The following is a 16316-nucleotide window of genomic DNA, read 5'->3' as shown; positions in this document are numbered from 1 at the left end:
GAGGGTGTGTGATGACTGCGAAGGCATCGGTGCTGAACGCCTCGTTCACATTAAACCCGCTGCGTCTTTCTGAACCGATTCCTAAACAGATCCACTAAGGTAGGTTTCGGTCAACTAAACTGCAGTGTCATGGAACGGCTTTACGAGACGGACACCTCCTCCGGTCCTAGACTCTTTTACAACGGTTCCTGGCCCTTGCTTTGGAAAGCTAGTCAACACTGTGTTACACAGGAACAAATAGCGCCTGTCTAAATAATCCTACGAAGATTCAAAATGTGAACGAGGCGTGACGCAGTGCTTAGTATTTTCCTACTAAAATCGTCTTCCTGTTCGCCGGCGTGTGTGTATAGAATATATTTATATATTTATATACGCCTGCAGGTGTATGTGTGTTGTTGCATTGCATGTTGTGCGTCCCTGCCCACCCCCCAGTCAAGCAGCTCCTTCTAGGACGACTCCTGGTCCCTCTGCGGCTGAGGCTGTGGTGGACTCTTGACGATGGTGATGACCGAGGCGGTGTTGCGACGCGGGGCTGTAGCGAGCAGGTTGCCTCCTCCGGCCTCCAGGCCCCTGGCAAACCTCTGGAGCGCCGCCAGACGCGCGCCCAGCCCCTCCAGCTCTTTCCTCATGCCGGCGTTCTCCGCCCCGAGCCTCTCCACCTCCCTCTGGAGCTCCGTTTTCTGCTGCTCCAGGGCTTCGCGCTGCGACACCCGTTTGACTCGGCAGCTGGCGGCATAGCCCCGGTTCTTCAAGGTGCGCCGGCGCTGCTTCAGCTTCTGGATCTCGTCGCGGGACATGCCGCGCAGGTGGAGGTTCAACTCTCGTACTGTGAGAGACATGAGCTCGCTGTCCGACAGGACGGGCACATTTTCGCCACATTCCTGCTTTACCTGAAGGGGAAGGAACAGAGGAGGAAATAGGAAGAGAGGGAGCATGAAGAAAGAAGAGAAGGGCGGAAAAACAAAAAAAACAAATGAGATTGAAAAATAACTGATAAGGAGGAGAGTAAGACTTATTTTCAACAATGACGTTCACGCTTGTAAAAATAGGCAAATGCTAACATGACTCATGTTTTCTCAAGCTTCTTTTCTTTCAGGCAGTGTGTTACCTTCAGGGCCTTGCTGCTTCTTTCTGATGACATGATCCAACTGTCTTCGGTTGTTCCCCCCCCAAGCACCAGTCAACACAGATACAGACAGACAATCTGCAAACACAGAAATGGGACACAAGAAAAGGTATGTTATCACATGTGAGTGGCCTGACATTTTACCATCCGCTCACAAGACAGCCAGTCATGCGCGATAAGGGGGAAAAGGAGAACCCGCAGATCTTTTATGCTTCTCCAAAACGCGCTCTCTCATTACAAACTCTGTGGTTTGATATTAAAAAGGAAGAGGTTTTGAAAGCGACAGGCCCTGCTCTGTTAGCTGAAATAGTCAGGAGGAAGTAATCATGCGTCTAACCTTTGGTTGCTCAAAGCAGGTGTCCTAACCCCGTTCCCTCAACACTTCCTCTTGCGGACTACACAACACCAACGGTTCCAACTTTCATGGTCAAAAAGGACATGCAACTATTGTGGGATATACTTCTTACTACTGTTTCAAGTAACATTTGAAACATTTTATTGTATTTTAGTATTTATTATTTGTATCTATTTTTTTATCTTTTTAAACCAGATGCTCTTATTTTGTTTTTACAATGTTTTACATTAATTGTTTTGTATGTTTGAGTTTTCTGTGCAGCACTTTGGTAACTTTGTGTTTGTAAAATGTGCTATACAAATAAAGTGGATTGGATTGGATTTAGATATTTTTTCATAGAGAAAAGGAGTAGAAACTACATCGATAGCCCCTGCTTACATAGAAAACAGATGAAAAACAGGTTGTTGCTGGAAGCATATATATATATATATATATATATATATGCTTCCAGTAACAACCTGGGATAACATCAGTAAGAGAGTATGCCTTAACACTATTGTATTTGGAAATTTTCTTCTTGCTAAACTGACTGCGTGTGTACTTCCTACACTCATCTTAAGGTCAACTCACAAATGATGTGTGGGATTAAAGTCCAACATCTACGCTGGGCCAACTGGAGCTGCTTCACCTCCTTAGTCACTTCTTGGTTAATTTGGCAGTGTGCTTCGGATCACCGTCGTGTTGATACAAATGACTCTGCACTTAAACTTTGGCCTCCATCCTAACCAGAGCTCACAGGGTAGAAACGGCCACATGGATTGACGATGAGAAGCTACGCTGTCATAAAAAAATCTTTTGACATTAACATTTAACTGAGACCCACAATTTCTACATTGACATCATCAAACCACAAGGGGGTTTTCCCACATAGAAAGTGAAAGTGTGAACTTTCATATTTACTGTCACATGGGATTTTTTTTTTTCTTCTTTTTTTTTTTTAAGAGTGAGCAGGCTTCCATATGGTCTCTTTGCAGCCCAGAAGTGGTACTAAACACAAAGAAATGTCAACACGCATGGTTGCATGATACTGCATGTGCATAGAGTGACAACATACAGTCAAGTAGCTGTGCTGAGGTAGCTGAGGACCTTTTGAACTAGTCAACTCCCTTTCGTCTTTGTGATGATCTAGACAAGAGCATGCTTCACCTCTTCTTAAATATTGTCTTTGCTGGGCACCAGGGTGTATTTATGATGGTCTGTCTCTTTCCTCTTGTAAATCTATCAACGACAAAACCTTGTAGATACACTAACAAACATGCTAGTTTTAACACTTTGTGCCAAAACCTTTGGGTAAATCCGTTGTTGTGAGTCTTTGAATTGTATTAATATTATAGTTTAATTAACTTGGTGTAATCATTTTAAGTTAAAGCAAGTTGCTTTTCTGCTTGCTTTCAAATGTGATAGACTGACTTTTCATAAACATATGACCCATTTATGAAAGAATATTACACTTTTACAAATTAGGTATTTACATTTTTAATTTAAAAAAAGGTAAAAGAATCATACCTGTAAAATCTAAAAAGTGTAAACATTTATATAGACAAAAGGATGTAAAGTGACTTTATTTGTGCCACTCTCCAGTAACATGTCAGACCACAAACAGGACTCCCAAACATGCTGTAAGACATGAGGGGGAACCATACAAGGAAAAGTCCCAATTCAGTTTAATTTCGAGTGCAGTTACAAAACACAAATCCATTGTTCTCGTCCTTCTTCCTAATATTCCTAATACTTGCAGGCCGCGTACAACTCATGTACATAATCTGTTAATGTTGATATATATGAGCTTAAAAAAACCCTATAAACTGCATTTCCCGACATGCGTGGGAAGTGAGGTTGCAGCACTAGCGGTTGTCCAAGCAGCCGGCGGACTCGGGCTGTGTAAACCGAGGAGACCGCCGTTTCGTAAAGTCAGGGTGATTCAGCAATAAACCGTTCGCTCAGCTCCGCCAAGCCTGCCAGTCAGTCCAAACCCAAGAAAAGCAGCTGTGACCACGTCTTTCTGTGTTCGCCCAAACAGCACATGATGTCCACGTTTGTATTTCACTATAAATATCACTTTAGAGGACGTAGTACTTTTTCAGTAACGCAACCTAAGTGAAACGCAACAAGTGAACGCAGCACTGCCAAACGCAAGCTACAACCAACGCTAGTTAGCGTGTTTTATACAGTTAAACACCCTTATATCTATTTTGTTTTAATATTTACTGACTACATGACAAATAGCGAACACGGACAACCCGTACAAACTGTATTTATGAATCTAGCTAACGTTACATCCAGAATCCACCCTTATCCTTATAGGGAGAGGAGCTGGCCAGCTTGGGGTAAAGCCCTGCTGCTATAGTAAACAGCCATCACGAGTGCCCTCGACATCCATTTTAGTAAAACTTTAAATAATCCATTTAATTTTTTTTCAAGATATACCGTTAAAAAGAGGAAGTGAGAACCTCATCTGGCTGTCAAATGTTACGAGAGGCATACATATTTAAAGCGGGGTCAAATTATGCGCATCATCTTAAACATGCTAGTAATGTTAGCTAGCACTTAGCATCAACGGTTTCTGACGAGCTAACCTACAGGAGATTAAAGCAAACAGCTGCCTGCTCACTTGTCCTTGGTTGGTTGGCAAGCCCCCGGCTGATACAAGTCATCAAGTGTTCGGCTGTTATTAAAGAATTCGAGCTAAGTAATTGAACGTTCAATATTTAGTACAAAATATAATTTACCTGCTGGATCGAAGCGACTCTAGCGACAAAATGTCAGTCCGCCTTTTCCCGGAATTACTCCGCTGCTCTCTGAGGCTGGATTCTTTCATTCACAAAAAAACACAAGTGACAATGACGTCAGGTCTAAAGAATGAGGGCGGAGCCAACCCCGCCCCCGCGTCGTACTCCGGGAGGATGTAAACAAGAAATCCCTGCATCCCAAAACTTTTCCATGACCAGCCCCCTTTCGCCATTCCCAGCCAAAACAACTTCTCAGGAAAAAGATTAAAACATTGCGAGAGGCTTTAGAGTCACCCTTTATTGGCACTATTTAGCATTGGAAGCCATATGATGGTGAAGTTTAAAATCAAGCAGAATCCAACAACTTAAACAAGTAAGCTAGCCTAGAGCTAAAAACCCACACACCCCACAAACTCATAGTTTACAGTAGAAATGCCTAAGCCTACACGCTAAAAAGTAGCCTACATTGATGGCAGAATCTTTTTCACTGCTGCAACACAGACAACCATGTAGAGTATGTCCATTATGTGTCTGTTATTGTAATTCACATGGAATTATTATGAGGGGTGGGACTATTTTATTTTATTTAGTGACAAGTTCTATACAGCAGGGTATTTATGTATCTGCCAAACAAAATGAGGACTGACACTCTATAAATGGCCAACATGTATTTTCAATGTACCTTCTGTTGCAATAGTAGGCTACGTTAAAAATTGGGATGAGGAGCAAAGGTTCCACTTTGAACTATACTGTACATATTTTTGAGTGAATGCCATTCATTATGTTGTTCTACTGGGAGGTAGGGCTGGGCGATATGGAGAAAATCAAATATCCCAGTATTTTTGACCAAATACCTCGATATTAATACCGCGACAATATTGTAGTGTTGACTGTTGGTGCTTTCACAAAATATTTACACATTGAGATGTTTGATAAATAATCATCAGTTATGTGAATATAATGACTAAGTGGGTAAAAGCAAATAATAGAAACGTCTGGTAAGTTCAGAAAATCACTGGGCTACAACTCAAAAGGTATTTAAGTTGTGCAACAGACTACTCAGATTTGACAGAGAGTCTGGTTTTACCCTGTAGATATCTGAGTTAACCATAGTCCTAATAACATGAAGACATCCGGCCAAAAACGTAGGGACATCGGATGTCACCTTCAGCGGCACCTGAACAATTCCGTGAACAAAACATTGTTGTGATACTCTAGAGCTGAGTTGACATTGGCCCATAAGGGAAAATGTTAATATTTTTGTAGTGTTATATTTCCTGACTGTTACCCAGCACTGCTTAGTTGCAAAGCAGAGGCAGATGTTGCCATGTCAAGCATAAAAACGCCTTTTAACAATATTGCCAAAGGTGATACCCTTTGCACTATGTCGTTGTTTTAAGAATATATTGTTTTCCAAGGCTTTATTAATGATTTAACAATTTTGGGGTGTTCTACCAATCCTTAAAAATTATGTAATAGTTCCCTAACAATGTTAATTTAGTGGTCTAACATTAAAGGGGGGGGGGTTACCCATGCTTAATGAGTGATAAACTGATGTAGGCCTATATTAAAAAAAAAGTTTTGAAAGAATGCAGTTGTATAATTTATAGAAGATAAATTTAAGGTCGGGTAAATTGGACTCACTTCTAGACAAAACGAACATTTATTACATGGCTATTTTTAGCCAGTTAATAACGTTACACTTGTTGAGACCAATGGCTGCTATTAGACAGCCTCTACGGCAGGGGGTGCAGTTTGCTTTAGGGTGACGTACAAACTGAGCCCTGCCCTGGTCTCGTCATCCGTCCCTGACAAGCCTCACGTTTCCCACTGTGACCTCAGACTGTCGTTGGACAGATGCACGCCTCTTAGCATTAGCTTTAATGAAAGCCGGTGGGAACTCACAAGAAATACACTAAACTGTCGGCTTTACCGTGTTTTATAGCGACTTGTTCGCCGTGCGCACATCTTATCCAACCCGACAGAGAGGAGCGGGCTAGCAGGAAACATGGCTGCAATCGAGGAGCTTTCCCCCGCTGCGGGCCCGGTGGCCACCCGGCCCCCCGAGGACGAGATTGACGACGATGAAGATGAAGATGTAAGTGGCTTGTCATTCTGGTGTACTTCCAAAATGTGGACGAGGACACAAATTTAACATTGAGTCCCACTTTCTTGTTTTCAGCTTGTCCTTTCCTTGGCTAAACATAGCTAGCTAACATGACTGAAACGTTACCAATGCTAACTAGCTTACTACCTGAGGAGTCTGTTCTGACAAACCTGTTTGGAGTCTGCTGAAAGCATGTACAATTGTTACTTAAAAGTTTGTTTCGTCAAACTAGCTGTTGATTTCACTATCATGTTATTATTTTGAAAGTACCGACTGTGGACAAATACTCAAGCACTGTGCTAACACTAGCTTAACCAACTTGTAGCAAACTTCATTATTAACCAACTGTATTTCCCGAGTTTACAGAGGAGCGTGGATTTATTTTTAATGCATGCTTTTATCCATATGATATGCTATTTGATAGCGTACTCAGTCTTTTCGCACCAAAGTTTCGTGTCTGATGTTTGTATTTGTCTCCTACAGCTAGATGAGACTCTGATGGAGAGGTTGTGGGGCCTGACAGAGATGTTCCCTGACACAGTTCGCACTGCTGCTGAAGTGTCTGCACAATGCTCGGTCTCATTGGCCAAGAAATTTTACAGGTACAACTCATCGCCTTATCAATGCAAGAATGTATGCAGGGTGGCATGGTACCCCAGCGGATGGTCTGATCTCAGCAGCAGCTTATTGTTCCAGTCTTTGTTTTCTTGAGCGAGACTCACAGCTTGTAGTACACATAGGGGCGGCTGTGGCTCAGTGGTAGAGCGGTTGTCTGCCAATCGGAAGGTTGGGGGTTCAATCCCTCGCCCTGCAGTCCCATGTCGAAGTGTCCTTGGGCAAGACATTGAACCCCGAGTTGCCCCCGATGCTGCGCCATCAGAGTGTGAATGTGTGTGAGTGTTTATCTGATGAGCAGGTGGCACCTTGTACCAGCCACAGTGTATGAATGTGTGTGAATGGTGAATGTCTCCTGTAGATGTAAAAGCGCTTTGAGTAGTCATTAAGACTAGAAAAGCGCTATATAAATACAGCACATTTACATTTACATTAAAAATTGCTGGAATCTAATTTTAGAAATATCAGTCATTGGCTGGTCCAAACCTTGGACTGGCACATCTTAAAAAGCAAACATTAATCAGGTTGTTAACTTGTTTCAGTTTTTCCCGCTCGGCACTCTGGGTCGGTACTACCTCCTTCATGATCTTGGTGCTGCCTGTTGTGTTTGAGACAGAAAGACTACAGCTGGAGCAGCAGCAGCTACAACAGCAGAGACAGGTGGGTGTACATGTAACCAACACCTGAGAGACAGCCACAGAAGCCCAAGGTTTTACAGGCATGTGGAAGCAAGTAGTGACACACGCATAGGAGTGAATGCAGTTGGACGTGAAATTGCAAATCATAATTGATTAATGTGCTGTATGTGACGTGTTCACCAATGAACAACCTGAATTATATCTGTGTTTTTTTTTCTTCTTTTTTCTTTCAGATCCTGTTGGGGCCCAACACTGGAATGTCTGGTGGGATGCCGGGCATGATGCCTCCTGCACCTGGCAAGATGTGAGACACAGGAAGGGCCAACGGGATCCTGAGATCTGCTGCCAACGAAACAGCGCGGCCGGTCGCAAGGAGAGACAGAGAGACCATGGAGAAGGGCAAAGAACTGCAGTTAGATAAAAAATCAAATAAAAACGGAAGCGAAAGCTACTGCATGTCAACAGCATGGCATTAGGCTCACTCCAGCGTATTGGATTGGCTGATGGGATTGGAGGAGGAGGATGTGGTGCGTTTCTAACACTTCTCTCTCGCTGTCTCTCCTTACTCCATCATCATTCAGAGACTTATTTCCAGGAGCACTGCTCCTAATTTTTTTTTTTTAAATACTTATATAAATATAAACAATGTACTTTAGGGGATAGCGGGTTCAAGTGGATGCATTGAAAGACAAAAGGTTAATTGTATGTCTTGGTGTTTGCAGTCTGAAGGACATTGCTATACCCACAGTATGTGGGTAGTTTTGTCCATGAGCTTGCTGGTTATACATCTATGGAGAATTATTAGAATAGAGTATCTGACAGAAAGGTCCAATTCACTGTGGAGCACACTGTAGACAAGATTTGACTGGTAGGAATATGTCCCATAGATGGCCTCTTGAAGTTCTACACGCTATATGACACTCTTTTCTATGTGCTGCATTCCTGTTTGTACATTCGTAACAGTTCAAAGTTGTACTATGCATGTAAGTCAGAGTACAATGCCATTCATTTCACAGTTAATTTTTTTTGCTATATTGATCTGGTTTTAAACACTAGATTGTATAATTCAACTACAACAGGATCCATGTTGTTTAACAATTCAAAAATGATTGTGTCCTTTTCCATTGATAGTATCTGAAAAGTAATTAAATAATTTAAGACTGCAAACGTCAGAAGATTTCGGACAAATGTGGTTGACGTTTTGATTCTAAATGGCTCTATATTACCCTGACGTGTCCAGTCTGTAGAGAATGGTGTTTTCTGTTCTGTTGCCATCCATGTGAATTTACAATCTCTTACCTCTGTTCAGCAAGCAAACTCATGTCTCTGGTTTGTGTTCAACTCGACCGCAGCAATTAAAACACCAAATCAAATGGATATCATGTGTTAACTTTGAGCATGTTTGTCATTAAATCACCCCAAAAGCATGAAATTACAATTCATGAATGAAAGACCAGATTAAGGGATTATTTTATTAGACATTAAAAAAGTAAGCAATGGTATTCTTTGTATTGTAGAGTATCTCTTTTCACAGATTTTTTTCTTTATCACATATTTTACATCTCAAAATAGGAATTATACTCAAATGCCATATAAACCATTTTTAATTTCACAGCAGGTACAGGTGCAATCACAAAGACTATGCATTGTGATAAGATGAATGCACCTAAATAAGCAGCCATAATTGATATTATTATGTAATATGCACATGTGCATGTCCTGCTGTGACATGTCAACTTGCTGTGCAGTGATGAAGCTTTAGTTTTTATTAGTTTTATGCATACAACTATATCAGACCCCATGGCCTTAAGAAACCACAAAAAATGATAAACCATAACCAGAATACAGCACATTCATTTTACAACAACAATATACTTAAGAGAATAGAAAATAAACAATATACAATTATTTTGAATGCCAGTGTCCTTTGATGCATTCAAGGCACTTGTTCAGCTCCTCGTCCTGTTGGTTATAAGCATGGACTATCAAATAGTCGCTATTACTAGAGGTTGTATTGGGAAGATGTTCTTTTTTTTTGACAGTAACTGATGATTATTTAAAAAATTCAAACCCGCTAGAAATCAATTCATGGAGGTGTCCATGTTCGCACCTAAAAGCAACAAAGTTACTTGCTTGACGTGATGCATGTTCTCTCAACGGATAAAGTTATAATTTCCGACTACACTTGAATTGGACAAAATTCCCGGATTCCCGCCAGTTTCCGCGCGCTAGCTGCTTCAAGAAGCATAGAGCAATTTACTTTTTTTTTTTTTTAACTCAAACTTGCATTTTTTTAGTCAGTATCTATTTAATATTGAACGTAGTTGAAAAAGCAAACGTACTTGTTGTGATAGTTTTACCAAGAGCGTTGTTTATGTTGTGAACAGTTGAAAGACCAGAAAATAACATTAGCTAGTTTGCTAAGTTAGCAATTTAGCTTACTTAAACAAAAGATTAGCTAGCTAGCTATCTAGCTAGCTAAGTGAGTTGACCTTGCCTAAAGGCCTTTACTGTATGAACCAGCAAAATCCATTTTATCTTCAACGTTTAGGTAGCCAGCTAACCTATAAGTACTAGCTAGCTAGCAAGCTACATCGAGAATGAAAGCTGCAGAGGATCAGGTTGTGGAAGATGATACTTGTTTCCAGGATGATGAGGTGATATTTCAATTTATATTAATGTTGCACTTTGATGATTTCTTATGCTAGTGGCCTTCCATGACAAAAAAATAAAATCACCCACAGACAACAGTTTATAACGTTACACAACACAAGTAAACCCTTGTGTTGTTCGTCTGTGTTGGCGTAAATTTAACCTAGCTATCACCCAATTACGTGTTGCATATTCTTAGCCAAATTTATTCCCACATTTTAACACTATAGTTTTACACTTATTTTTGCATATGCTGGTCACAAAAAAACAAATTATGAATGTTTTTGACCTATAGTTAAGATCTGATGAATCTATGTTGATGGATAATCATAGCCTGTTTGGTGTATGGAACCATCCCTTTTATTTTTGCCATTTTTGTGATATAGAAACTTCGGAAACGGGTCAAAATTGACCCTAAGACAACAGGAGGGTTAATATAAATCATTTGTATTTAAACAAACAATTTAGGTAACATTTCAAACACAGTCTAATATGTCTTTTCAATAAGGCATTGGTAAATTATGGTCAAGTTATGCTACTGATCTTTTAATGTTAAAAGATATATGCCTAACCCTAACCCTAACCCTATGCCTTAATAGTCAAGCTTAATGATACTCCTCAGCAACTACCTCATTTATATTTTCTTTTTTCCTAAACCTAACAGGAGTCCTTCTTCCAAGATATTGACCTCCTCCAGAAACATGGGATTGTGAGTACAGCAGGGCTGCCTGTAACATATAGTCAGAGTTGTCCTGGCAGATCAAAAGTCAGTTTTCTATGTGAGCATCTCTCTGTCCCTCCTCTCTTGTGACCACAGAATGCAGCAGATATTAAAAAGATGAAGTTAGTGGGTATCTGCACTGTGAAGGGGATTCAGATGACTACTCGCAAAGCTTTGTGCAACATCAAGGGCCTGTCCGAGGCAAAAGTGGAAAAGATCAAAGAGGCAGCTGGGAAAATGCTGGTAAAATGGGTTTTCTATTGAAAATGTCATGTAATTATTTAACCTGTGCTTCTTTATTCTTAGGTCACTGAATTATTTGGGAACATAACAGAACATTGTACAGTGGGGTTTGAAAGTTTGGGCACCCCAGGTAAAAATTTGTGTTAATGTGCATAAGGAAGCCAAGAAAAGATGGAAAAATCTCAAATGCATCAAATGACAGATTAGACATTTGTATTATATGTCACAAAAAGTCAAAATTTATTTCCATCATTTTTCACTTTCAAAATAACAGAAAACAGAAAAATGGCGTCTGCAAAGGTTCGGGCACCCTGCAGAATTAATACCTTGTACTGCCTCTTTTGGCAAGTATCACAGCTTGTTAACACTTCTTGTAGCCAGCCAAGAGTCTTTCAATTCTTGATTGAAGTATCTTAGCCCATTCTTCCTTACAAAAGTCTTCCAGTTCTTTGAGATTTCTGGGCTGTCACGCACTGCTCTTTTAACGTCTATCTATAGATTTTCAATTATGTTGAGGTCAGGAGATTGTGAAGGCCATGGGAAAACCTTCAGTTTACGCCTCTTGATGTAATCCACTGTGGATTTTGAGGTGTGTTTACGATCGTTATCCATTTGTAGAAGCCATACTCTCTTTAACTCCAGCTTTTTCACAGATTGCATTAAGTTAGCATCCAAAATTTGTTTGAATCCATTTTTTCTTCTACTTGTGAAATGTTCCCTGTGCCACTAGCTGGAATACAACCCCAAAGCATGATTGAATCCAGAAAGACCTGGCACACACTGGAGTTATGGTACAGCATTCCACTATAAAGAGATACTTGTACAAATATGGTCTTCATGGAAGAGTCATCAGAAGAAAACCTCTTCTACGTCCTCACCACGAAAATCTGCATTTGAAGTTTGCAAATGAACATATAGACAAGCCTGATGCATTGTGGAAACAAGTTCTGTGTACCGATGAGGTTAAAATATAACTTTTTGGCCGCAATGAGCAAAGGTAAGTTTGGAAGAGAAAGGGCACGGAATTGAATGAAAAGAACCTCTGTCCAACTGTTAATTACATTCCGAACAGAGGACATAGGCATCTTAAAACGCTTTGCTATCTTCTTATTGCCTTCTCCTGCTTTATGAGCGTCAACTATTTTCAGTTTCAGTTTTGTAGACGACTGCTTAGAAGAAGCCATGGGGCTGATTGCTGGGGTAAGGTCAAATGAGTCTCGGCATTTACCTGGTCTTTCCAGACAATGATTGAGAACAATCCATGACACTGTCAGGTCTCAGTTTCCAAAGAGGGCGGTGCATGCTATAAACTCTGCAGGGTGCCCAAACTTTTGCAGACGCCATTTTTTGGTTTTCTGCTATTTTGGAAGTGTAAATGATGGAAATAAAATCTAACTTTTTGTGACATATTATACAAATGTCTAATCTGTCATTCACATTTTTACCTGGGGTGCCCAAACCTTTGAACCCCACTGTGTGTATTAAGTCATTTTCTTTACATTGTAGAATGTTGGTTTCCAGACTGCCTTTGAGTACAGCTCAAGGAGGAAGCAGGTGTTCCACATCACAACCGGGAGCCAGGAGTTTGAGTTAAGATTTCTTCCTAATGTTGATAGCATGTATATAGTGATTTACAGTACCCTTTAGAACAGTGTTTCTCGTATGGGGGGTACGCGTACCCCTGGGGATAATTTGGAGTACTGCAGGGGGTACGTGAAGTTTTTGCAAAATGCTCATTTAAAAATATGTCATGCATAATTATTAAAATTACGTTATTGAAAAATAAGTTTGAGAACCCTTGCTCTAGAACTTTACATGTTTTAATATGATATAGCTCAAATATTTTTCATCACGGTCTTAATGGCGACAGTTAATTGATAGAATTTTCCTAATTTGACGTTTGTTGCATCGCAAAATTAATACCGGATGCCTCAATTGGGTTATTTAATTTACAACACTAATGATTGTTTTGATAAAGCACCACTTGTCATAACCAAGATATTGATACTATCAATATCCAGGAATTTTTTGACCTCACCAGTTACACAGACAATTAAAAATGATGTTTGAAAGTTTGGATTTCCTTTTGTGAGTCTGGTAAAGTATTACTCATTCAAAGTAAAGATGTTAAAACAAATATCTTTTGTCTCTGCAGTAAACTTTTGGGTGGAGGTATAGAGAGTATGGCTATCACAGAGGCCTTTGGAGGTGAGATGTCTTTTTCTAGATAACAATATACTGTATATGATATGATTATATTGTTTAAATATTGATCAGTTTGCTAGTCCGGCCATTACCAGACCAAGCCAAGCTCAATAGATTTGAGATTTAGCGTTGGTATGGGGAGTCTGCTCTGTTTTTTCGTGCATAGTTCAAATGAATGTGTACACAATTGGATAGCCCTTCAACCAATCAGACCAACGATCCGAGGGGCAAAATTGTGAACTGAAGCAGGAGAATTAAACATGCAGGTTTCCAAACCGAGCTGCAGGGCGAAATCAAATTGCCATCAGAGTGGGCGGGATTTACACAGTCGATCAGTTTGCAGGACTTGGTCAAAACGTTTACTACATTCTTTCATCCTACAGAGTTCCGCACAGGGAAAACCCAACTATCTCACACATTCTGTGGTGAGTAAGGAGCCTTTTGAAAATGGCTGCTTCAAAGTGGTTGATAAAACATTGAACAAGTCAAATTCTGTGTTGTTTTTGTATAGTCACTGCTCAGCTGCCAGGCGAGGATGGCTACTCAGGCGGGAAAGTAATCTTCATTGACACAGAAAACACCTTGTATCCTCATAATGGGAACAACCACCCAGCGTGTGACTTGCAATTTGGTTGATGTTGTGTACCCCAGTTGGTTATTTGTTGTCCCAGGAAGAACCTTGGCTATAGATAGCACCACAGTCAACACATTGCCCCATACATGGCATTCCACAATGTTCCGATTTTGAAAACATGTTTGAGAGATATTCCTCTAGTATCTGTCATAATGGGACTATACAATGAGTACTCATGTCTGTATTAGTATCTTTTCTTCCTGTTATTCTGTTTCACATTACCCTTGACTCGTACCCGTCTGGTTCCAGCCGTCCGGACAGACTGAAAGACATCGCTGATAGGTTTAATGTGGACCATGGTGCTGTGCTGGACAACGTGCTTTACGCCCGGGCCTATACCAGTGCGAACATTCAGTTCATTTAGAACAGATAACTTTGACATTATCTTTTGGCCGCAAGGTTTTGATATTTTGGTGTATTAAACTCTGTCTTGCTTGCTCCTCAGGTGAACACCAGATGGAGCTGTTGGACTTTGTAGCAGCCAAATTTCACGAGGAAGGAGGAGTGTTTAAACTATTGGTGAGTAAAAGAATGAACTCTAAAAGCATGTTTCACATATTTATCATGTTTGTGGTTTTACTTCCACCCTTTATTTTGGTATTCTCTGTGTGAAGCTAATGGAGGGCAAGAATCAGCCCTTTCTTGTTTTTCTCATGTTAAAAAGCACACATGGCACGCATTCTGAAAGCAGGGATTCTAGCTTTCTCATCCTTGGAGTCTCCTTCTTGTCTCCTCCCTGTTGTCAGATCATCGACTCCATCATGGCTCTGTTCAGAGTAGATTTCTCTGGTCGAGGCGAGCTGGCTGAGCGGCAGCAGAAACTGGCCCAGATGCTCTCCAGGCTGCAGAAGATCTCTGAAGGTCTGAACCAAGAGTTTGAATATGTGCAAATTTGTAAAAGCCACAAACATCAGCCATATCTTACCTGCCATGTACAGTACAGGGAATGTCTGGATAAATAAATATTGCTGTTTGTTAACTAATTCAGCTGTGGTGTCTTTTACATGGTGGTCTCAAGTATGCGTAAAGTATAAATAATGTTCCTAATAATGATGATGTTTGGTTTTTCATTTATGTTTTTCTTAGAGTACAACGTAGCAGTGTTTGTCACCAACCAAATGACAGCTGATCCCGGTGCTGGAATGACGTAAGGGTCATTGTGGGGGGAGATCTGACAAGTTTTGTGATTGAAATTCTGTTTTGTCGCTGACTCATTGAGGCCAAAATTGTGAGAACCTTTGATTGGCTGTTTATTTTTATTTGTGTCTTGTCCCTGTTTAAGGTTTCAAGCTGATCCCAAGAAGCCCATTGGTGGGCATATCCTGGCCCACGCCTCCACCACCCGTATCAGCTTGAGGAAGGGACGTGCAGAGATGAGAATTGCCAAAATATTCGACAGGTTGTTGGCAGTTTTTGTTTACAATATCAATAATGCTGGATTTTTTTCATAATACACCATTTATTCTCTAAAATAATTGCAGAAAGTAATTAGTGGGTTTTCTCCGATAATGGTAGTTTAACATACAACACTTTGCTGTAGTTTAACATTACTTTTAGTTTGTGCTAAAGTAGTATTCCACCCCAAACGTATCTTACGATTTGAGTATTAAACATCTATTTTCAAGATCAAACTATCTTTATATCTGCTCATCATCAACATAGGCCTACCTAAACATACAGAATTGAAATGTGCATGCAGTGCGTAGTGTAGAGCTAGCTTACAGTATAGAGATTTTATTTTAACTGGCAGGAGAAGCTGTGCTAGATGTATAAATGTTCTAGGGTGTATGAGTAAACTAAAAATGGTTCCTTAGACTTGATTGTTAGGGAATTGGATCTCAGCCATGACCCTTATACCTAAATAATAATTTTATTTGAAGAGTTAAAACATTTGGGACTCACATTTGCTCTTTCCTGATATCCTCTAGTCCCGATATGCCTGAGAATGAGGCTACGTTTGCCATCCTTGCTGGAGGAGTTTCTGATGCCAAAGAGTAAAGGACAAAAGGAACTGAGACACTTTTTAGTACAGCCCCGTTCTTGTCAGTTTAGAGTTATTTAAGGTATTTGTTTATGGATTTATTTATTGAGTTAACTTATTCAAGTTACACTGACAATTTTGGCCCTGATATGATTGATGTATTTATTCTATTTATATGCAGTGTTGTAGTATTTTTCCTGTCTTTTATAGATTAAATAAACACAAAAAGACATCCGTTTGTTAAGTACTTCTTATATTTCATATTCCTGACCTAATTTCCACCGGGTGCAGAACCTTTGCGGATCGGCTC

At 40.3% G+C, this 16316-nt stretch overlaps 3 protein-coding genes across 3 annotated transcripts; 2 read left to right on the top strand and 1 right to left on the bottom strand.

Moving 5' to 3' along the window:
* Positions 1–310: 310 nt before the first annotated feature.
* Positions 311–4443, bottom strand: maff (v-maf avian musculoaponeurotic fibrosarcoma oncogene homolog F). The gene is made up of 3 exons (XM_034860306.1): positions 4211–4443; positions 1109–1204; positions 311–890 (listed from the first exon to the last, which is right to left on the bottom strand). Exons 2-3 carry the CDS (start codon positions 1139–1141, stop codon positions 447–449), a joined length of 477 nt encoding a protein of 158 aa, XP_034716197.1. The 5' UTR covers positions 1142–1204; positions 4211–4443; the 3' UTR covers positions 311–446.
* A 1551-nt stretch (positions 4444–5994) lies between these two features.
* On the top strand, positions 5995–7995 carry tomm22 (translocase of outer mitochondrial membrane 22 homolog (yeast)). Its single transcript, XM_034860307.1, has 4 exons — positions 5995–6308; positions 6801–6919; positions 7475–7592; positions 7804–7995. The coding sequence occupies exons 1-4, from the start codon at positions 6219–6221 to the stop codon at positions 7876–7878; spliced, it is 402 nt and encodes a 133-aa protein (XP_034716198.1). The 5' UTR covers positions 5995–6218; the 3' UTR covers positions 7879–7995.
* A 1753-nt stretch (positions 7996–9748) lies between these two features.
* Positions 9749–16222, top strand: dmc1 (DNA meiotic recombinase 1). Its single transcript, XM_034860305.1, has 13 exons — positions 9749–10227; positions 10887–10931; positions 11040–11186; positions 12693–12775; positions 13342–13394; positions 13775–13816; positions 13903–13975; positions 14275–14366; positions 14471–14544; positions 14772–14886; positions 15112–15172; positions 15308–15424; positions 15954–16222. Exons 1-13 carry the CDS (start codon positions 10171–10173, stop codon positions 16021–16023), a joined length of 1029 nt encoding a protein of 342 aa, XP_034716196.1. The 5' UTR covers positions 9749–10170; the 3' UTR covers positions 16024–16222.
* The last annotated feature ends 94 nt before the right edge of the window (positions 16223–16316 follow it).

Source organism: Etheostoma cragini, chromosome 21, assembly GCF_013103735.1.
Source record: "Etheostoma cragini isolate CJK2018 chromosome 21, CSU_Ecrag_1.0, whole genome shotgun sequence".
NCBI classification, from domain to species: domain Eukaryota; kingdom Metazoa; phylum Chordata; class Actinopteri; order Perciformes; family Percidae; genus Etheostoma; species Etheostoma cragini.
This window is presented reverse-complemented; position numbering and strand designations above follow the sequence as displayed.